This window comes from Cimex lectularius, unplaced genomic scaffold (genome assembly GCF_000648675.2).
Source record: "Cimex lectularius strain Harlan isolate CLEC.00 unplaced genomic scaffold, Clec_2.1 scaffold252, whole genome shotgun sequence".
In the NCBI taxonomy this organism is placed as follows: domain Eukaryota; kingdom Metazoa; phylum Arthropoda; class Insecta; order Hemiptera; family Cimicidae; genus Cimex; species Cimex lectularius.
Genome location: NW_019392777.1, coordinates 113,230 through 134,114, shown reverse-complemented (window position 1 = coordinate 134,114; position 20,885 = coordinate 113,230). Strand labels below are relative to the sequence as shown.

General features: G+C 36.7%; 4 protein-coding genes across 6 annotated transcripts in view; 2 read left to right on the top strand and 2 right to left on the bottom strand.

Moving 5' to 3' along the window:
- Positions 1–1,548: 1,548 nt before the first annotated feature.
- LOC106670905 (beta-1,3-galactosyltransferase 6-like) lies at positions 1,549–2,932 on the bottom strand. Its single transcript, XM_014401575.2, has 3 exons — positions 2,607–2,932; positions 2,266–2,542; positions 1,549–2,216 (listed from the first exon to the last, which is right to left on the bottom strand). Exons 2-3 carry the CDS (start codon positions 2,523–2,525, stop codon positions 1,562–1,564), a joined length of 915 nt encoding a protein of 304 aa, XP_014257061.1. The 5' UTR covers positions 2,526–2,542; positions 2,607–2,932; the 3' UTR covers positions 1,549–1,561.
- A 1,247-nt stretch (positions 2,933–4,179) lies between these two features.
- On the bottom strand, positions 4,180–6,396 carry LOC106670897. Its single transcript, XM_014401566.2, has 4 exons — positions 6,032–6,396; positions 5,032–5,163; positions 4,741–4,976; positions 4,180–4,684 (listed from the first exon to the last, which is right to left on the bottom strand). Exons 1-4 carry the CDS (start codon positions 6,119–6,121, stop codon positions 4,279–4,281), a joined length of 864 nt encoding a protein of 287 aa, XP_014257052.1. The 5' UTR covers positions 6,122–6,396; the 3' UTR covers positions 4,180–4,278.
- A 1,387-nt stretch (positions 6,397–7,783) lies between these two features.
- Positions 7,784–13,891, top strand: LOC106670757 (RNA-binding protein 33-like). 3 transcript variants are annotated; one of them, XM_014401338.2, is made up of 17 exons: positions 7,784–7,899; positions 8,172–8,274; positions 10,343–10,374; positions 10,452–10,573; positions 10,631–10,726; positions 10,795–11,064; positions 11,325–11,416; positions 11,482–11,550; positions 11,608–11,679; positions 11,740–11,820; positions 12,216–12,372; positions 12,431–12,501; positions 12,590–12,836; positions 13,020–13,129; positions 13,214–13,285; positions 13,354–13,467; positions 13,637–13,891. In XM_014401338.2, exons 1-17 carry the CDS (start codon positions 7,799–7,801, stop codon positions 13,787–13,789), a joined length of 1,962 nt encoding a protein of 653 aa, XP_014256824.2. In that variant the 5' UTR covers positions 7,784–7,798; the 3' UTR covers positions 13,790–13,891. The 3 variants fall into 3 exon arrangements, with proteins under 3 accessions (XP_014256824.2, XP_014256823.2, XP_024083439.1); XM_014401337.2 differs by having other exon boundaries at positions 11,737–11,820; XM_024227671.1 differs by having other exon boundaries at positions 11,737–11,820; positions 13,650–13,759.
- A 4,990-nt stretch (positions 13,892–18,881) lies between these two features.
- LOC106670765 (gem-associated protein 2) overlaps positions 18,882–20,885 on the top strand; it is a 6,340-nt gene continuing 4,336 nt past the window's right edge. Inside the window, exon 1 of the mRNA XM_014401349.2 lies at positions 18,882–18,991. The gene's annotated coding sequence lies outside the window, so the exon portion shown is untranslated. The remainder of the gene's footprint in view (positions 18,992–20,885) is intronic.

Here is a 20,885-nt window from a genome sequence, read left to right as displayed (position 1 = left end):
GTTCTGTTCATGAGAAGGTCAAAAAGGGAGCGAGTTTCGACAGTGGTGTACAGACGATTTGAAGGGAAGGGAGAGGAATGGGAAGATATCTGAAAGAGGAAGAAGCCAAGTATTGCTTGTGGGTAGTAAGTCACTTCAAATTGGGGTATAATCAGTCACATGGGAACTTCTTGTGGAGTTGAAAAAAGTTGTTGATTCTGGGAAGAAAACGAGCCTACCTTTCAGATTTTCTAGGAAAAACATTGATTTTGTCGCAGTGACATAGAGGAGCACGGGAAAGTTTAACTCTAATCACCCCCTCCTCAAGAGGGGAAAGTGATAGGGTCGAGGTTATCAAGGGTCTGAGTGTTGAGGTGTCGACCGGAACCAGAAAGTAGAGGAAGGACTTCTAATTTGGCCAAATATTGCGAGAGTAATTCAGGATCCACGGACCTCTGGGCTATGGGCCCAGCTCGCTTCCATAATAACCACACTCTGCTGCCAGGTGGTTCTCAATGTTTCGGGGTTCACTTGCATATGAAGCGAACGTTGTTTGAATGCAAATAATAAAGAGGGTTAAATAAATTGAAAGGTTAACTGAATTATTTGTCTTCTAATTAATAAAAATAAAATCAGGGTAAAGAAAAAAAAATGAAATTTGGGATTCAATAAATCAATATAATTAAAATAAAAAGAAATACCCTCGTGCCAAATTACTCTCGGGTTCCAGTCAACACCAGAACACTCAGCCCTTGATTGCTTGGACCCTACCACTTCCCCCTCTCGAGGTCATCAGAAAAAGCTATTAACTTGCCATAACCTGTGTAGTAGAACGTCAAAAGTGTCTAGCATCCGGGCCGCAGGACCCTGGGGAGGGGACAGCCCTTGGAGGCTTTTGAGAATGAAGTGCAGGGTGTTGTGAAAAATAGCTAGTACTGACATATGACCTGGCTAGTACTGCAAGATCGTTCCAGACACGGAAGCCTCTTTTATACCTGGCTATGCTTGTTTTTCTGAATCTGAATCAAGGGGTTTGGCCAAGGAATCTGTTGCATAGCCTAGAGTAAGCCGCTCTCTCCGGAAGGCAGAAATGGTCTACTAGCCTTGATAATACAGCCTGTCGAGGTGTTTTACAAGCCAAGGAATACACTGTACACCCGTAGAACGTTCTTGAACAGAGCAACGCTTAAAATAGTTTGAGTAAGGTCTCCCTGTCCGCTCAGGAGTCAACCTGAAACGGCCAATACACATCTGATTTTCCTGCAACAAACTACAAACTTTGATGTGCAACTACCACCTTAACTTTTCATTGAATATTTGGCTGTGAAAAACTTTCCTTTTTGTTTTCCATTATTAGTAAAATTATTTTGTGTAGGTTTTTGCATAAAAATTTGCCTTCTAAATTTGGATTAAAAGAATCTAGACTAAAAATATATATGATTATAATTCTTTTTATAATCTTAGAAAAGGTTATAATTTCCAATTTAATGTGTTTAAATTATAAATAATGGGAATTAAATTATTTATTTATTATAGATAATAGATAAATATTTTAAATTAAAGAGTCACTTGTTTTTGGTTTTTATTCGTAGAATGTTGTGCAGCACTGTGATGGCAGGACGGACCAGTTGTACCGGTATGGGCGAACGACTGAAAACTCTTTTTCGCAGAGATCCTTCCCATCTGCGAGCCGTCTTCCAAAGGCCCTGATGTCTGCCGGGACTTGTCGGTGTATGGCAATATCGTCATTTTTACACCCCCTAGAAACATGCGCTGTGTCGAAGCGTGGATCGTGCCGCCTCGTGATGTCAAGCGGGGCGAGCCAAGCTCCCACGCTAACGTCCTCGCTGTTGTAAACGCTCAGCTGATCCGCATTGTTCGATATGAAAAGTACAAGGTCGCCGCTCAGCACATAAGCCCCGCCGAGGGCGTACGGCAGGTATCTGTCGCACAAGAACCATTTGTCTTCGCGCCACTTTCCTGATTTTTGCACCCTCGCTGTACCCGAGAAGTATCCCCAGTAGAAACGTCGTTCTGGCATGTTTTTCAAAGACGCTTCGACCGCCTTGACGTTCACAAATGTATCATCATCACATTTCAAAACATACTTGAATTTGTAGGTTGTCGCAAGATGAGTCATGACACTGAGCACCTTACGCGTTAAATTCCTATAGTGGTCCTTCACAGGAAGGATCAATAAATCACCATGAAGCTTCTGTTCCTGGATGATCTGAAATCTTCAAACAGGATTGAATACTGGAATACAAACTGATGATGGCAGTATACCTCTGCTCTCTGGTAACCCCCTGCCCACCGATTGCGAAGAGGTACTGCGTATGCGGTCCGATCAGAGATGACCAAGAGTCTCGTATCGCATCACGTCTCTCTGCGTTCCCGGGTGCGCTCAATACAGCGAGTACGATGTCAAAACGTTCCTTCTCAATTTCAATACTCGGCGAGAAGTTAAACGTGAAGAATGTAACGGTGAAACCGCATCCGAGGATGAAGCTGAGCAAGTGGGTTATATGGTTCGCTCTAAACCTCATCTCCTTCAACTAACCATCTACAATTAAAAACAAAAAAAACAATCAAATAAAAACCACTGGGTAAATAAACAAAAAACTTACAGTTTTTTAAAATTCATAGTTTAACCCATCGCCTCTGTTGTCTAATCGTTTTAAGTAATCATCTCGGTTATTCTGTCAATAAAAATTTAACATCAAACCGTACAAGACGGTGCGGACCCATGATCGAAACTATCTTATCAAATCATGGAAATTGGAAAGGTCCAAAACTATGATTTGTCAGGCTGGCTTCCGGCGTTTCGGACCCCGATGATCATCTCTGATCGTGATTACGATATAACCTTCATGGAACCTCCAAGAACAACGAACTTGGCTATTAACGAATCATTGAATCGACCGATTGTTTTCTTGCTGTGCTGATTGAAAGTTTAAAATCATTTAAATCATGTCGATCATTAAAGTTTAAACGAATTTCAACCATCACTGATAAACTCTTATCAATCTATTTATGTAAGACCTTTTAAAAAACTTCACTGTTGCCAAGATTGAGAGGGAAGTTGGTGTCCGAGTGTATCGAAGTCACGATAGCTCAAGTGGTAGAGCAGCGGCGTATTTAGCCGAAGGTCCTGGGTTCGATTCCCGCTCGTGACACTGACTTTTTCATTTCAACCAATACCTTACATAAAGATTAATTAATTGGAAGATGTTATTTGGTCAATCTGACCACGAAATATAATTTTTAATCATAAAATCGAATTTTCGTCAACCATCGTTTCAGACTGATGAACAGGATTTTTGACTAATAAAATGATATATACAAACGGTAAAAAACAAGGTAATTTCAAATTTAAAAAATCGTGTAACTAATGATTGATGAAATTTTGACATTTACTGATAAGTTTATAACCTGGTCACTTTTTGGTCAAAAACCATTTTTCTATTTGGCTTTAATTTTGTAGATAACTATAGATGCTTATTATCTATCCAAATAGATAATAATTATTGCAAAATGCTTGATAGAGGCCAGAGATTCCAAGTGCTATGGTGGGAATCAAACCAGCCAGGTAACCCATGCAACGAGCCCCCAAGTAATAAAAATCAAGCGAATTTTAATACTTAAACAGTTATTCACTCACTTCTTAACTAAATTAGTCTGTCACATACTCAGCCTAAAACAGGCATTCAATTGTTACAGATTAAGGCTTGCCTAGAGGTGGCAATCTTGATACAAAACCAGATATTCCATGGTGTTGTAAATGGTTTTTATCCACATCTCCGAAAATGGAAACTGTATATAGGCCCTAAAAAGAAAAAAATAAGTATAAGTGCCAGTCCCCTTAGGCAGGCTTGGGCATTCTCCCGCTTTGCGGCTGCGCCTTGCTTGCCCCTTCAGGCTTCCACATGCTGCGAAGGAGAGAGAGAAAAAAAAAGAAATGGCGGATGCTCAAACGGCGATGAAAATTTTTTTTTTATTATTCTGAGCTCCTTTTGATAGTTCTCATTTCTAAGCAATTACAGAAAACCTGATGTTCTGGTAGGATTGACTGAAATTTGAGACAAATTACATATTGAAATTTTATTTATTTGTTATTTCTAATTCTAACAAAAAATGTATGTACTCTTTGTTGTAACTGATAGACAGAACTCCCAAATGTTCCTATAACTTGATTTTTTATTTTTAAAGCTTCGTTTTTTTTGTTTTTTTTTTTTTAAGCTTTAAACCGATACCTTTTTATTTGTTTAGACACTTAAATGACGGGTTGTGTTTGAACGGTTATCCATCGGAGTTGGGCGAAAACGCCCAGACACCGATGAAAGCGAACCTGAAGCCCTGTTTTGTAAAGAAGAGATTTCCAGCTATGTTTCCGTTGACGACATTGAGGTGAACATCGAGCCCTTGACTCCCCATTTTTCTCGTGATTGCCTGTACTGTGGCCGAAGCACATCCCTTTCTTCTGTACTCTTCAACTGTCTGGACGGCCCCGATTCCGCCGTAGTACCAGAAGACAGCCCACGAGATCAGCTCTGACGAGCCCCTCAGGAAGAGACCGATGCCAAAATTAAGCTTGATTATCTGTTTGATCACCGTAGAGGAGCCGCGGAACCTGTGAGGCCAGATGCTGTTGATAATGTCCGCGTGTTCCGGTTTCAAATCCGCTAAGTACATCGTGTCTGGTATCCTGAGAAAAAAGACCCATCAAGGGGGTGACCGACATGTAAAAAAAATTGAACTTACTCAACCTGAATGTCCTTTGCTTCTTTCCAAGGCATCCAATAAACGTTATCATTGGACGAATTAAGCTGGCAACCTTTTGCAAGAAACACCTTCTGAATGCAATTCCACGTTTGCTCCTGCATACAAGTAAACAGTAGTATGTACCTGTCCCAGTCGAATTCGTACTGGTTCAGAGCATCAACCAACTTCTTGTGACCTTCCATCGTTGAGGCATAAAATGACCCCTCAAGACGTTCCTGCGTTGAATGAGCGTTTTAATAATAAATAAATACAGTGTAGTGCAAGGCTTACCTTCGTCTCAGTCTTGTACGTCATGTAGAAGAATACTCCATGGCGGTAGTTGCCGCCTGGCGCGAGAAAGTGGATGTCGAGTGATGTATTCTTCTGTCGCCATTTGCAAAGTGTGTCGATGTAGGAGTATGCCTGGAAAATGAACAAAAGGACTAAGAAAAAGTGAAAGACAGTAGATTAGCTAAAAAAAATGATAACGGATGAAGATAAAGGATGAAAGGATGTATCAAAATCAATAAGTTTTTCCACTAGTTCGAACAATCACAGATACTTCACTGTTATTTATTTATGGGCAACTACAACTTTTTTACAGTTCTGAGTAAAATTATACAAAATAGAACAAGGTTTTATAAACTTACTCTTTGAATAAGTAATATATAAATTTACGAATTTTTCTTTCCATCATGATATACAAATTAGGTTTATGATAGGTGACTGTGTAGGTGTTGGTATAGTTTTATAGATCCTTTGCTTTTGGTGTTTGACAACGTCATCGAAAGAGTACTCCACAATATATTGTCTGAATTTGTCCTAAAAATTCAGATCTATATCAGATTCAGAGAGCAAGACAGCCAATGAGTCAGAGTGCAAGGAAGAGTCAACGTGTCAAAGAGCAAGGCAGAGTCAATGAGTCAGAGAGTAAGGCAGAATCTAGAGTCAGAGAGTAAGGCAGAATCAAAGGGTCTGAGAGCAAGGCAGAATCAAAGGGTCTGAGAGCAAGGCAGTGTCTAGAGTCAGAGAGCAAGGCAGAATCAAAGGGTCTGAGAGCAAGGCAGAGTCAACGAGTCAGAGTGCAAGGCAGAATCAACGATACAGATAGCAAGGCAGAACCAAAGGGTCTGAGAGCAAGGCAGAGTCTTAAAGTTAGAGAGCAAAGCAGTCACTTTGACCATGATCGAACGCAGTAGTCCAGTTGTCCTTGATCAGAATAACAATCGAAATCCTTCCAAGTCGTAGCTAATTTATGAAATTGAGGAGTATGCTTTGTTTTTTAATTTACGTGTATCCCTCGTGGAAAATCGCACTTGAGCAGCTGGAGAAGCTTCGGCAGATCTTCGTCTGTGACTGGCCGAAATTCGTCTTCGATCATGATCGTGTCGTCGCTGACAGTAACTTACTGTTTGAACTTTGATACTGAGTCACTACTCACTAGCAGTATCACTGTCACGCTCAGAGTGGGAGTGGAAAGTGTTAGCCTCTGCTAATTAAATTGGAATTTTAATAAACAAGGCGATAACGCTTTGTAGATAAAGAAAAAAAAGTGCAATGGTTGGGTTTCAGGTCACTTTGGGGGTGTACCTGCTTCTTTTACCTCCGTATAAAATATCAAACGCGAATAAAAATGTCTCAAAAGCCGGGAAATACCGACCCAGTGAATTTTGGTGTTTTAAAATAATGTAATGTGATGAATATATCGAATTATCGATATTATTGACTGCGATTTATCGATATATTCATTACTTCTTGCCATCTCTAGTCAGCTAGTCAGAGACATGCGCACATGTTCCAAGCGCTTTCGCTCCCTTATTCGACTAGGGGCCGGAAATAATTTTTTTTTTACAAATACCAAAATTTAATCTAAAAAAAAAATTTAGTTATGATTTGTTCAAGAATTTATTTAAACATATTATTTGAAAAATGTGTAAAAAGGAAGAATGGAATAAGTTAATAAAAATGGTAGAGTAGCAGCGTATATAGCCGAAGGCCGTGGGTTCGAATCCCGCTTGTAACACTGACTTTTTTTATCTCAACTAAAAACCTTAATAAATTGAAAAGTAGGAAATAAATTTAAACAAGAAATATTATAAGAAAAACATGAATGGTAACTCTTAATAACTTATCCCTGTTTTTCTTGTAATGTCAATATACTACAAATTAAAAAAAAAAACAAAAAAAAACTAGTAATTATTATTTGGAAATGGTGAGAGGCGGTCTGGTGTGACGTAGGTTTAGAAAAACATTTTCTTTATCGTGCTAACGTTTCGATCTTTATTGAGATCATCTTCAGGGTCTGGGATTTATAAACATTGTTTAAATTAATGAATTTACATTTGGCACTCTCAACACGACACATAGCAATGACACATCTACCCAGAAAACAAACACTTTGAGTGAGTACAAATAGTTTGATTGACTCTAAAATTTCTATCATTGTGAAAATTCATTTCTTTCAGACGCATATCACGAGGTCCAAATAATCATCTAGATGAACACTAGTTCAAGGCCAAAAAAAAAAAAAAAAAAAAAAATAATCATTATTTAACGATCACTAAATACCGCACACCAATATTGTAAGTAGTTACCAGTGCCAAAATTTAGTATTTGTGTTTATAAAATATCTGCTAATTGTTGTTAATTTGTTTGAAAATATAGGCCCTGATGATGACTTTGAGGCCCGGATCGAATGCTTGGCAAAGTTGGAATTGTGTTTTTATTTTACCCTTTGACCATAATACTGATCATACATCAAATTAATCAGATTAAATAATATTTATAAATGATTATTATTATTTTTTTTACAATTGTTAAATCGGTTAGATTTTCATTCGGTCTCCCTTTGTATTATCTCCGTAAAATATCATGACAACGCGATTTCCGTATCTAAATTTATTTATTTATTTTGTTAATGTCATTCCTTTTTACCGAAAAAACGAATTTTAATCTTTATAATTGTTTTAAAAGTTTTAAAATTAATTTAAATTTTTTGTTGGGAGTTTGCTAGGAATCTTTTGAAATTTGGTTCCCCTTTCACCCCCCCCCACCCACAATGGCGACTGCGTCGAGCCTGCGCCCTGCCGTTCCCGACTTTCGTCCAGTCGGCGAAAAAGGAAAACAACATTTTTTTGTTTACGGAATGGCAGAGATTTTGTAAGCATTTTATTAACTTTTTCCTCCCTTCTTACTGTTTTTCGTCATAATTACAACATCGAATACCGACTTTTTCTTTTCCGATTTCAACATTTTTGTGTTTTGTTTATGTAAACGTTCGGGCTGTGAACCAATGTGAAAAATCACCCGTCTGGCATAACCTATCCGATTGTAAATCAATGTTCAAGTCCCCAACAACAAAAACAAAAACACTCGCTTTTACTTCATTTTTTTATTCTTAATTTTAATTGTTTATTTTTTTGTTAAATCAGCGATGACATCCTTGATGATGATATGGGAGAGATGGGCGACATGGCCGACATGGGGTTCGAGTTCGATCTTGACGAGGACGCACTCCTGGCCGACGACGAAGAGGTATTTTCACATTTTAATATTTCCTCATTTCCTTTGTTAAAAAACACACATACACAAAAAACAACTGGAAAATCAAAACTTTATTTTAATTTTTTTGTAAAAACACAAGCCAAATTCCCACTGTGATGATTCGACAACTTTCTACTTCTAAGTATATGCTTATTGTATGTTATGGTGTAGGAGGCTGAAGTTCCGGTTGTCATGGGCTATTAGAGTTATCCGGGACCGACTACTTGTCGGATATCGTGGACAAGGAGTCGAACCATTTGACAATACATTTTTCATACTACAGTAATCCCTTAACATTTGCGGTTTAGACATTTGCTTTCACTATTCACATATGAAAAAATGAGGAAAATTTTGACATTTGCGGAAGTCTGATTTCTGTATTCGCGGGGGGAAAAAAAAAACAGTTTTGTAAGCAATTTTATTTTCATACCGAAAATACTTCTTTAAAAAATGGATTGGAGGTGCTAATTGCCCCTCAGAAAACTTTTGCCTGCTTTGAACATATAGTTCCTTCTTTCTTCTTAGTTTGTATTATTCTCTCGTGGAAGTTGTTTTGCAAAATGCCTCCTCTTCCAAAACGGAAAACACCTGTCCAGACACTTGGTGAAAGAATAAAAATTTTGGACATTTTTTATTCTTATACAACGTTATATTGTTACGTTTTTTATGCAGGCCAAAGCTTTTCTTCAAAATATCTCGGGGAAATTTTAACCTTGAGGGACCAACTTATTAAAAAAGCAATGGATTTCAACCCCATCTTTAAATCGAAGGTTTAATTTTAAAAGGGGTGTCAAGGCCGCTTCAAATCCTTATGTGGAAATTCTTAAAGAAATTAATTATTCGGCGAAACAGTGAACAATTAATAGTTATTTCTTTCCTTGCACATCAAAAAATACAAACACTGTTTTGTCTTCTATTATGTTTATTTTGAATAAACTTTTTTTTAAACTTCTGAATTGTAATTGTATCTAATTTTGGCTTCATGGAATATAACCCTCCTTACAGCATAGGAAAATAGACTCAACATTCGCGGATTTAACATTCACGGCAATTTTCTGGTACCAAACACCTATGAATGTTAAAGAATTACTGTATTTTACATTGCAAGTTGGGATTCGAACCCAGGGCCGGGATGTTTTCCGTGCCTCTGCCCCACTCGACCACAAAGCTCTCTTTCCAGAAAATGTTCCTTTAAAGGAAATCATAAATACTGAAACATTTTATTTTAGGTTGTCATTGTATTAAAGGAAATTGCATTTGCGTCCCTGGGGGCCAAAATTCGACTATTTCACTAAGGATTTCTTCAAAAACATCCACATCTCTTGCTGTACGTGACTGCTATCACATAAATTCACATAGATAGGATCCAATAAACTTCAGCGGGTACCCCACTGCCATTTGTTCCTTGCCTTTGCTTTTCCCCATCCCTAACCATACACTTTCATTGGACTGTGTGTGTGCAAGGGTGGTCGGGTTGACAAAATGAGGGAATGGTTCATTTACATATGGCGGAAACTTAGATCTTGGGATAATCGGAGGTGATGACAGATCTGATCATGAATTATGGGGATGAGAATGGTGGCTGATCTGCCCGGAAGGGTGACTAGAAAAGTTTTGTTTCACGGCAAATGCCACCAAAAACCCACTGCTGTGGTAAGATTCTCCCGATGTTGTTTTCCCGTTGCAAAAACAGCTATTCATCAATTTCCGCAGTGCAATTGGGGCCACCAATGCGCGAATATCTGCACAAAATATAGTTCGCACAGACTTCGTGCACTGATCGACGAGCGTGTGATTTATACTTAACTCTCTTTCACAAAATTTAACGCTTACCATTTTGTATGCCCAAGTGCACGATGGCCGAATATGGCAGTCTTGAGACAGTTAGATAAGCTATCATGGGTCTCACAACTGCAATCAGGTATAGAATGAGAATCCCTTAATTTGAGCTCCCGGATGCCAAGATTGGCACATGACATCACGTCAACTATACTTAAAATTGGGATTGTAAATTTATTTTTCCATGATTTATTATTTAAATTGTTTTGATTTGTTTTAGAAATCAACATCCCAGTCGAGAGCTGTCGATCAGTGAGTATTTTAATATGGCCAGGTGCCTTATATCATGTATTTAGATGTGGTATTTTATTTTTATTTTTTTAAACCAGCAAAGCAATTGAAGACGAAGATTTTATTGAAATTGGGATCGAGGATGATATCTCTGATGACCTAAAAAACGATGTCTCGGAGAACAAGAAGGCGCAAGCTGTTACTTCCGAGGAGAGAAATGGTAAATTTTTTTATTGATAATTTTTATATATTTATTAATTTATTTTTTGTCATGAAGATAGTGACGAAGGAAATAAGGAGAGGTCCAGATTCAAGGCTGAAAGGAACATCGTTTCCGGACCAAGGACAACAAACACGATTCCTGAAACGCTCGGTAGGAATTAATTTAAAAAAATTATTTTATTTTTTAACATCCTTTTTATAATTGTGTGTTATAAAAAGATGCAGTACCGGTGAAGACCAACTACCAACCGAACAATCAGAGCCGAGGGAAAGGCCCTAACAGGCAATTCAGGGGCGGTGCGAGGGGCAGGCACAAGGGTGGGTCGAACGGCCCTCCACCGGGCATGCATCCGTCACCATACCAGCATCCCGGCCCACCGCCAATGTCTCACCAGCCGCACCCACATCCACACCCACAACCGCACCAGCCTCAGTTCTCGTCAGGCAACATACACGTCAACCCGCATTTCCGTAACAACTTGAACCTTCGTAAGTCTCAGCCATTCTCATAAAAACATAACAAGAATAATAAAATAGTTTAATCAATTATTAAAAAAAAAAAAAAAATTACATTTCAAAATAAACACAAAATAATAAAAAATTTAAACAGTTGTAGATTTTTTTGGTATGTTTTATCATGTTTTTAATGTACAAAATACAGCTGATATATGAACAAGCTCTTTCAAAATGTTTTCCCATGTTGTTATTTTACGAAGCATATTTTTAAAACTTGCCTTCTTTTTATGAAGCCGGTGCAGCAGCGATGTGGAACGGCTGGAACCATCAGGACTTGCTGCCACGTCCGGCGGCGCCTCATCAGCCCTACCAGGAGCCGAATTATGTAAGTACTATCATATTTTTTCCCTTTGAAAATATGTGCAGTGGTTTAAATCCTCCTCCTCCCAGGGTAACCAGAGGTGGAACGACAACCCTCCGGGCGACTACCACTACCAACAAGGATACCAGGAACACGAGGTTCGTAAATGAAAACAATTTAAATTATATTTTACTTATATGTTTATTTGTAAATAGTACTACAACGGGGGCCCTAATGACCAGTACTATCAGCCAGGTTACAACAATGGGCCACCAGGACCGCCTCCGGTAAGTACATAAATATAACCACCGTTTTTGAGTGACATTAAATTGTTTTTTCTTCAGCAGATGCAAGGGGGCTGGAATCAGCAGTACTATTCTCAACAGGAGGACTATAACCAGCCGCCATACCAACCTATGGAACAGCAGGTGATCATTCTCTTTAAGTCCAAACTTAAGCTTTTCTGACTTTAATTGTTTAAAAAAAATACCATAGAACAAGAAGAATAAAGCATCACAGCCAAGAAAGAATACAGCCAAAACCTGAAAAGCCATAGAATCTTATCATTCTCTCCCTTTCTCTCTCTCTCTCTCTCTTTCTTTCACTCTCTCTCTCACCCCCTCTCTCTCTTTCACTTTCTCCCCTTCTCCCCTCTCTCCCTCCCTCCCCTCTCTCCCTCCCTTCCTCCCTCACCTCCTCTCACCCCTGTTCAGTACCCTCACCCTCTCCCTTACCTAGAGAGTAGAGGGTCAGGCCTCACCCTACCAAGAAATTTCATTACTTTTTTTAGTCAGGTGGTTTATTGTTCTCTTTCTTTTGGCAGCCTCCGTACGGAAGGAACGCAGGGCCAAACTTCCCACCTCAACACTTCCACGGACCCCCGCCACAGGTGCCGCCTCACCACATGATGCCGCCTCACCCACGTTTTGGCAACCCGAAGATGAACAAGTTCAGAAACATGCCTATGCGAGGCGGTATCGGTATGTATAAAATAAATAATCTTTTTTATTCATTGATAACTTTTGTTTTTGTTTGTAGTAAAACCAATTTTGCCTCACGGGATTAAACCAAACACCAAACAGATCAGAGAGAACTATCATCAAAACAAAGTAAACATTTTGTTTATCTAGTGCTATTATTAAAGAATCAGCTCATATCGTTGAATTTAACATTTGGTCAACTTTCATTTTAAACCAGGTTGCTCTTAAACAGCAAAGGTTCGATGTGCTCAGGAAGGTGACGATAAGCAACCTTCATGAGGTCCAGATGGTCGACTGCCAGCCGAAGAAAGTGCAGAAGATCGAACCGGAAGAGGAGGACGAGGAGATGAAAGCGTATAGGCTGAAGATTGAAGAGCAGAAAAAGCTGCGTGAGGCCCTGCTCAAGCAAAAAGAGGAGAAGAGGAAAGTCGCAGCGCAGCAGAAGTCGCAGTTGCTTGAAGCCGGTAATTTTCCCTATTTTTTTAATACATCCCTTATAACAATAATAATAAATGATTTATTTTTACGCGACAGAGCGGAAAAAAGAAGGTAGAAATCTTTTGTTGATACTATTATATCAATTTTATAAATTTAAATATTTTAAAAAGTAGAATAATTCATTAAATTTTTGTTTAAATTAAATTTAGGTGTCTCTTCAAGTGAAATAGAGGGGAAGAAGTCAGACGGCAGTGCCGAAGAGAGTGAGTTCAAAGTGGTTCGGGTGAGAACGCCAGACGGGAAGACCATTTTGAAAAAGGTAATTTTTTTAACTGTTGATTTCATTTTTAAGCTGTCGAAACAAGAAAAAACTAATTTGAAGAAAATCGTTTCTTTTTGCCAGCTTACCCTTGCACAAATATCAAAGCTGAAGAAAGTCACACCATCGCCAGCCAAATCGGAAAATGGAGTCGATGTGAGTTGATCCCGCCCCTTTTCATATAAAAAAAGTGATTTGGTTATTTAATCGCTTCTTTTGTGCAGAGCACTGCTGTGAAAGCTGAGGTGAAGTCGAGGATAGTGGCGATCGACAACCTGTCAGCATCGACGACCAAAAGGCAGATCGAAGCGATGGCAAAGCAAGTCGGCGCATATGAGGTACGACCCCTGTTTAATCTACGTAATAACATAAAAAACCCTGTTAACGACTTTAAAACTAAAACGCTTTAATTTTTCTCTTTTTCCCTCCCCCTCTGTTTATTTCTTTATATCGCTCAACCCTTCTATTTAAAAATTAAAAAAAAAAAATTGACGAAATGATAAACAGAGCGTAAGTGTAGACGCCGAGTCAAAGAGGGCAGTGATAAAATTTGCCAACGAAGAATCTGCGTTGCTCTTCAAGACAAGGAACCAACGCAAGATGGTCGACCTTTCAATGATCACCGTCCATCTCATGGCGCCTGACAATGAGCCCAAGTGAATTGCCGACAGTGCGTCGTATTTTTAAACAGTTTTTAATCCCTTTCAATTTATTCAAGTGTATATTTTTTTCCTTTTATTATATAAATTTTGTACATACCCTCTTCAACATTGTATATTTTATATTATTAGAACTGATTTGGATGTTTTCTTTTTTGTTGTAAATTATCAAGACAGAAAAAACAGTGGGAAATCCATTTTTCCATTCTTATTGTAAAAAAATATTGGATTTTTGTTTTAAATATTTTTTTTCTCTATCTTGCCGTGTATATTTGTATTGTATAACAGCCTGATATTGTATAAAAGAAAAAGAACATTTTTTTCTTTTTTCTCTATACTAGAAATATTATATAGATAATAAATATTAATTTTAAAAACCATTGTTTAATATTATTATTATTACGGAAGAAAAATAATTACTAAAATTATTTAAAAAAAATAAAAGCGATGTAAATATACAATTGTATGAACTTTTACGTGTTTTTCCCTTGTTTTCGTTAACGATTTGATGGTCGAAATGATAGCTTACCAACAACAGCGAGGTTGATTTTGCGCCGTTGGCTCAAAATCTCCCTCGCTCTTGAGAAAAAACCCTCGGGAAGAAATAAATAATAAAACAAAAGGGAAAAACACGGAAAATTCAGAAAGAATACCAAAAAAGCACCCCTTTTTGAGAGAGAGAAAACAACAAACCTACGCAATTTTTTTATCTTATAAAAACCTTTTTAAATTGTATAAAAATTTTTAAAAAACCTCGTACTTTAACCATCTTTTATATAAAAATTATTTAAATATATATTTTTTTTAATAGATTTTAGATAGAGAAATATTTAAAAGGCTGAAAAGCAGGGTGAAAAATGGTAAAGCCATTTATTTTTTTCTCTCCAATTTTGTATCTTATTTCAGTTGATTGCTTGTTGTCAGAAAGAACTTTGGTCTACTCGTACTGAATTTTATGATATTGAAATATTTTTCCCTCTGCTTTAATTTNGGTATATATAAAATCAAAGTAAACAATGGGAAAGAAAGAAAAGAAAAGAGAGAAAAAAGGAAAATTCTTAACAAAATTTGAATTTATTTTTGTATTTATTATTATTTTTTAATCAAAATTTCCTGTTTTTAAAAGTCATAATGATTGATGATGAATTTTCCTCTTCTCTTTTTTTTTATCATTTTCGTTCTACTTACTACTCACTCTTCTCTCTTGTTAAAGTACAAGGTTTTATTTAAAAAAAGAAGAAAAGGAACAAATTTCACAGCTTTCCTGAGCTCTACTGTTCTCATCTCGCCCTTTTCTACATTTATTTATTATTTGTTTATTTTTCATTAATTAACAACCTTTAAAAAAATAGTATATATGTGTACATACATATATATGTATACGGATTTTACGGATATGATACAATGTTCAGATCCGAATATAAAAAAAAGACAAATATTGCAAGGTTTGTACATGTAAGAAAAATTGTCTTCCCATTAAATGATTGCAAGATATGCATTTGTAACTATGACTCGATACCGGGAAGAAAAAAAAAAAAAAAATAAAAATAACGGTAAGTCTGATTATGACTGTGATTTGAATTCCGACTGTGATATTTAAAAAAAAAATTGAAGCTTTATGTATATAATTTATATATAAAAAATGTCTAAAGTAAACAGAGAAAAAAAAATTAAGTTGGACAACAAAGAAGAAGAAAAGACAATAAAGAACATAAATAAGGTAATGAAAAAAGGAGAGAGAAAATAAGTCTGTATCTAAAAAAATATTTCTTGGAAAATTGAAATAGTTTGATAATAACTGGAGGATATGCACGAGAATTTGTTAATCTTGATAAGAAGAAGAAAAAAGATGGATGATTATTGGGTTCCGTGGCGATTTTCAAGCTCGTAAAAATTAATTTGTTTTATGTAATTTTAAATATTTTTATGGGAAATAGGTCTGAAAAAGACACGTTGAGCGTGTTGGAAAAAAATCGCTAAAACCCAATAATAATTCTTTTAGCATGTTCAATGCTGGCAGTAATTTTTATTTTTATCTTTAAATTAATTTTTCTTCCGACTGGCAGGTCAGAACTCTGGCTTGCTAGATCAGTCACATTGAACCTGTTAAAAAAAAAGCTTTTCTGTGGGTTGGGCTTTTGGACATGTAAAATTCTATTTATTTTTGTTTATTTATTTTTTGTTTGTACATTATTTATAAAAGAAAATGAGCCCTGTCGGACAGACAAAAAATAACAGGGCATCACTGGGATGGATAAGAAAATGAAGTCTTGTCAAATGTGAATGTAAAAACAAAAATTCATCTATTTATTATTTTTTTCAATTGTCTGTAAACCAAGAATTGTAAAAGGTCAATGGTTGGTGTTTTTGTAAAGCGAATTTTCAGCCTCCAGGAAAGATATACAAATAAGAAAAAGGTAAATAACTGGTGCTGGGTGTTGGGCTGTGAGTCAGTGATATGCTGAACCAATGGATCATTTATTGGGTCCATCTTCACTCACGGGTTTGTTGAACAACTCAAACACATTTTGGCATTGCCCCATCTTCAGTGAGAACTGAGTAAGTGATCAAAAGACTGATAGGTGAAAGACTGAATAAGTAGGAGGAAGACCAAGTAAATAAGCAAAAGACATGGTATGTGAGCAAACAACAGTGAGTAAGCGACAAACTGAGTGAATGAGGGTAAACACTGAGTAAGTAAGCAAAAGAAAGGAGTAAGTGAAAAATGACTGAATGAAAAACTGAGCAAGTGAGGAAAGATTGAGTACGTGAATGAAAACGAGTGAGGGAAAAACTGAGAAAGTGGGGGAAAGAATGAGGGAGTGAATAAGGAAAAGAGTGAGCGAAAAACTGAATAAGTGAGTGGAAGAATGAGGAAGTATGCTAAAGATTGAGTGAGTGAGTGAACCAAAGATTGAGTAAGCGATGGAACAACTGAATTAGTAAATGGCTTAACAAATGAGTCAGTGAACACCTCTTTGAACTATACACTGATAAAATGAACGAAACATACTTGTAAACAAATTGTTTAACTCCAAGTTGTGTTGCACATTGAATAGAGATTAAATGAATGAGGCTGTGGGCGACAAAATGAACAATTAGTAAGTGAGCGAATGAATAAAGTAAGCTCGAGAAAGAGCAATAGCCTGAGTTAGTTGATCTACCGATCAATCTATGGTAGTTAATCGAACAATTGAGTAAGCAAATGATTGAGTGAATGATCGAACAATTGAGAGTGACCAAACGACTGAGCAAATGGATGAAGAAGTGAGCTAATGAGCAAAAGCCTGAGTAAGTGACTGAACAATTGAGCGAGTGAGCAAAAGAATGATAGACCGACGCTGAGTAAGTGAGCGAAAGAATCAGCGAGAAAGCAAAAGACTCATTAAGTAGTGGAATGGAGAGACCGAATTACTGAGTGAATGGGAGAAAAACTGAAATATTGAGAGAAAAACTGAGCGAGTGACCTGAGATTTAAACCTATTACTTCAAACAACCCCACGGGAAAGTCTAGCTTTTGTGTGATTTACAATAAATTACTAGCAGGCCTTGATAATAGCCCTACTCTGGTTTTGACGGTTCAAGGTAAAACCTCGGTCTTGTCCTATCACCTATGTTGGGTTCTCCAGGAGCTAAAATCCCTTTTTCTGTTTCTGTCCCTACATAATCTACATTGATCACCATACGATGATCACAGTTCTGAAAGATGATATTGAACTGGCGCACGTCCTGTAAATATGCCTGCTCGTTTGATTCTGTTAAGTATGGCTTCCTCTTTGCTGTATTGGTTGTGCTCTTTGCCCAAAATTTCAGTTTTCTTTGTGTAGCTTTAGTTTATTCCACCATATGGATTTGCGCCTGTGTTGTTCTGAGGCTCTTTTTTTTTTAGCTGCTGCCTCGTTACCATTACCCTCGAGACCAGGGACTACGAGCTTTAGGCTATTTGAAGCAGTTTTTTAGAGCGTTAAGGTAGCTCCAGACAAGTTTTGAGATAATTTTGCTTGGAGAGCCTTTAGAACTGTCTGTCTGAAAGAACTTGGCATATTTGAAATGTTTTTTGTTTATTTCATTTATATGCACTAGCAGTTCGGCCTGAAATATGGTTGTGGTGCCCAACACAACTCCCTTTATGCCTTTGCCCATATCATTTCCCATCTTTGAGCCATCGAATACCATAGGAGTGCTTTTAGATTAGGAAAAAAAAGATTAGGTAAAAAATGTACTGCTATCAAAAGAGGATATTTAATAATTTAATTGTAGCCTTTGGTGGCAATTGCTGAGAAATATTCCTTTTTTTATATAAGCTTAGACTAGGCCAAATATGTTTTTACATTATAAAATTTTTTTTATAAATAAGAAACATTTTAGTCATTTCAACATATTTTCAATCACGTATCATTCATATTTTTGTTCTCATTATGTTAACCAGTTCTTCACCATCATATTATAATCTTAGGAATCTTATATTCCCTTCAATTACATTCTCGCTTTCATTCTTGTTATATTTCCCATTAATTCACTCAAGTCACGTTCTTTTTCATCTCAGTCAGTCCTCGTCATTCATGATCATTATCTCATGCCTTCACTCACATTTTGCTAATGTATATGTTGCCTTAACTTTAACAAGCTGTCATGCTGTAGTGGGTCTCCGTATACTGTGTTCTTTTTAATTATTATTTTTTGCGAAATCAGTATTTTAGTAGAGTTTGATAAACAATTGTCGTTAATTCTTTGCTGCCATACTTTATTTATATATTTTTATTATTAAAAAAAACTATTATTAAAAAATAATTAATTTTTAAACTTTTTAAATAAGTTTTAAATATTTATATTCGTTTAAATTGGTTGTTTTTTGATAAAAAATTTGGCGCCCCTTCCGTATATGGTGTATTCGCCCCCTTCAGAAAAAAGTCATCAGAACTTTTTTTAAAAATAATTTATATCAATTAATTTTTTTTTTAAATTTGTAGTACATTACAACGACCTTAAGGTAGGTAACAAGTAAATTTAAAAAAAAAATTTGCCTAGTTACTAGTTAAAGGTGTTTTTCCCACTGAAGAAAGTTGTCTCTTCTGGCAAACCTGACGACATATCCTTACAAATGGTTAACAGTCGTTGTCGGACTACTTGTTAGTTGGCCAGGCAGCTTATTTTCGAATTGTTCAAAAATAAACATAACACACCAAAGAAAAAAACAGGAATCGTACGTATATCGGTTTAAAATTGTATTAAGTAAATTGTATTAAAATTTAAAAAAGTAAATAATCAAAAGGGAGAACATGTAGGGCGATTAATAAAATGATTGAAATTTTCACCACAGTCTTAGTGCATGGGAAGATCATCAAAATCAGTTGGTATGAAGAGCCAAATCACATTTTAAACACTTCGTGGTTGCTTTTTCTCTTGCATAAACGACAGTGGAATTGTTTCATTTTGCCAGTGGTAAAGCCCACTTTTAGTCATACCTATCTACCTTCGCTATTTGTGATGGACGTCCTTTTGATTTTTTTTTGGTGTTTACGCCGGCATATTACCCATGAAGTTTTCTATTTTCATTTTACTGTCGAGCGGGATCGGCCGACCAGGATCAGGTCCCCGCCGCGCGCCCGCACCCACTCATTCAGCTCCATCATCTTCTAAATTTTCATGGTTGAAGATAATCAAAAAGAAACGTTTATCGACTTTAGAAATCCACAGATTATGTTGAAAGCTTACAGATTCTAAGTTTATTGGTTTGGAAATGTTTGGGACTTTGCTCAGATTTTTTGTCAGTTTGTCTCTTTCATTTTCATATTCTGAACATTCAAAAGTTATGTGGGAAGGATTTGAAGGGCAATCGCAAGTGGGACAGTTCGGAGACAATGCCAAACTGATTCTCTTCTTGTAGCTACCCCAAAGGCCATGATTTGTCTTCAGTCTAAAAATAGTAGAATAGAACTCCTTTGACATTCCTTCTGGGCTATCGCCTTCCAAAAACCATGGTTTTTTCTTGAGCTCAGGGAACAGTGACCTGTAATAATTGCCAACATATGATGCGTTGTACTTTTCTTGCCATAGATTTCTACAAAACTTTTCAAGTTCAAGTGAATTTTAATGTCAAGGGTTGGACCTGATGTTGCAGCCTCCTTTGCAAGTGTGTCCACCATTTCATTTTGCCATAAGCCTGCATCCTTTTGATTAGGATTAGAAAAAAATGGCTTTAACAATTCGCAATTGAAATGCAAGATGGTCCAAGCGTTATGTTGTGTTGAATCGATGCTATTGGAAATCAGCGGGAAGGACTGGTTTCTTCGCTCTAATGCAGTACTTAAAGCTACCCAACTTGGGTTTGGCTCCATGGGGTTTGTCGACAGCTAGGTTATTTCAGCCCCCAATGCAAACTATAATCTAGCCTAAAAATTAAATTCATACATAGAAATACTCATATAAATGGAGTACTCGCTATTACTCCGTTGACCGACACTCAAAATCGATAATCCAATCTACGTTACGATCAGTGGGGTACTTTTATGAATATTCCACCATCAAACCTTGAAACATACTGCTGGAGGGCTGATGGTGACACTATATTTCACTGCACATGCCATCAATGCTTGTGCCCTAGAAAATCTAGAAAAGAGGTTACACTGGCAAAAAATCCTCATAGGATTGGATAGCCAAGCATCTATTAAAGCATTATCGTGTAAAAAAAATCACATCAAAATTAGTAAGTGAATGCATCCAGAACCTCCAAAACCTGGGGAAACATAACATGATCATATCTCTGATGCCAGGGCACAAAGAAAATATGGTATGAAGAAATATGATCTTATTTTAAACTGATCTTATCAATGACAGCTATGAATCCTTTTAAATCATTAAAATTTCTTTGCTTTAGTTTATGTTTATTATTTTGTTCCGTTGTAGATGAATTTGGTGTATTTACTGTTATTGGGTTGTCCGGAAAATAATGCAGGATTTTAAGTTTTCATTAAAAAAAATCTATATAAAATATTCTGTTTACGTTTACAGGATTACTCATTTGTATGAATGTCAACACTTATTAATCCTCTTCCAAATGATATTGTTTGTTTACCTCTGTAGCATTCCGCTACTTG

Excerpts from the sequence above, each read along its gene's own strand:
- LOC106670905 (XM_014401575.2), bottom strand. The coding sequence starts at position 2,525 with ATGAGGTTTAGAGCGAACCATATAACCCACTTGCTCAGCTTCATCCTC. Across the intron at positions 2,217-2,265 it reads GGGGTTACCAGAGAGCAGAG|ATTTCAGATCATCCAGGAAC; the intron begins GTATACTGCCAT and ends TCCTGTTTGAAG.
- LOC106670757 (XM_014401337.2), top strand. The coding sequence starts at position 7,799 with ATGGCGACTGCGTCGAGCCTGCGCCCTGCCGTTCCCGACTTTCGTCCA. Across the intron at positions 13,286-13,353 it reads AATCGGAAAATGGAGTCGAT|AGCACTGCTGTGAAAGCTGA; the intron begins GTGAGTTGATCC and ends TCTTTTGTGCAG. Across the intron at positions 13,468-13,636 it reads AGCAAGTCGGCGCATATGAG|AGCGTAAGTGTAGACGCCGA; the intron begins GTACGACCCCTG and ends AATGATAAACAG.
- LOC106670897 (XM_014401566.2), bottom strand. The coding sequence starts at position 6,121 with ATGATCGAAGACGAATTTCGGCCAGTCACAGACGAAGATCTGCCGAAG. Across the intron at positions 5,164-6,031 it reads ATTTTCCACGAGGGATACAC|GCATACTCCTACATCGACAC; the intron begins GTAAATTAAAAA and ends TTCATTTTCCAG. Across the intron at positions 4,977-5,031 it reads CGTACAAGACTGAGACGAAG|GAACGTCTTGAGGGGTCATT; the intron begins GTAAGCCTTGCA and ends CATTCAACGCAG.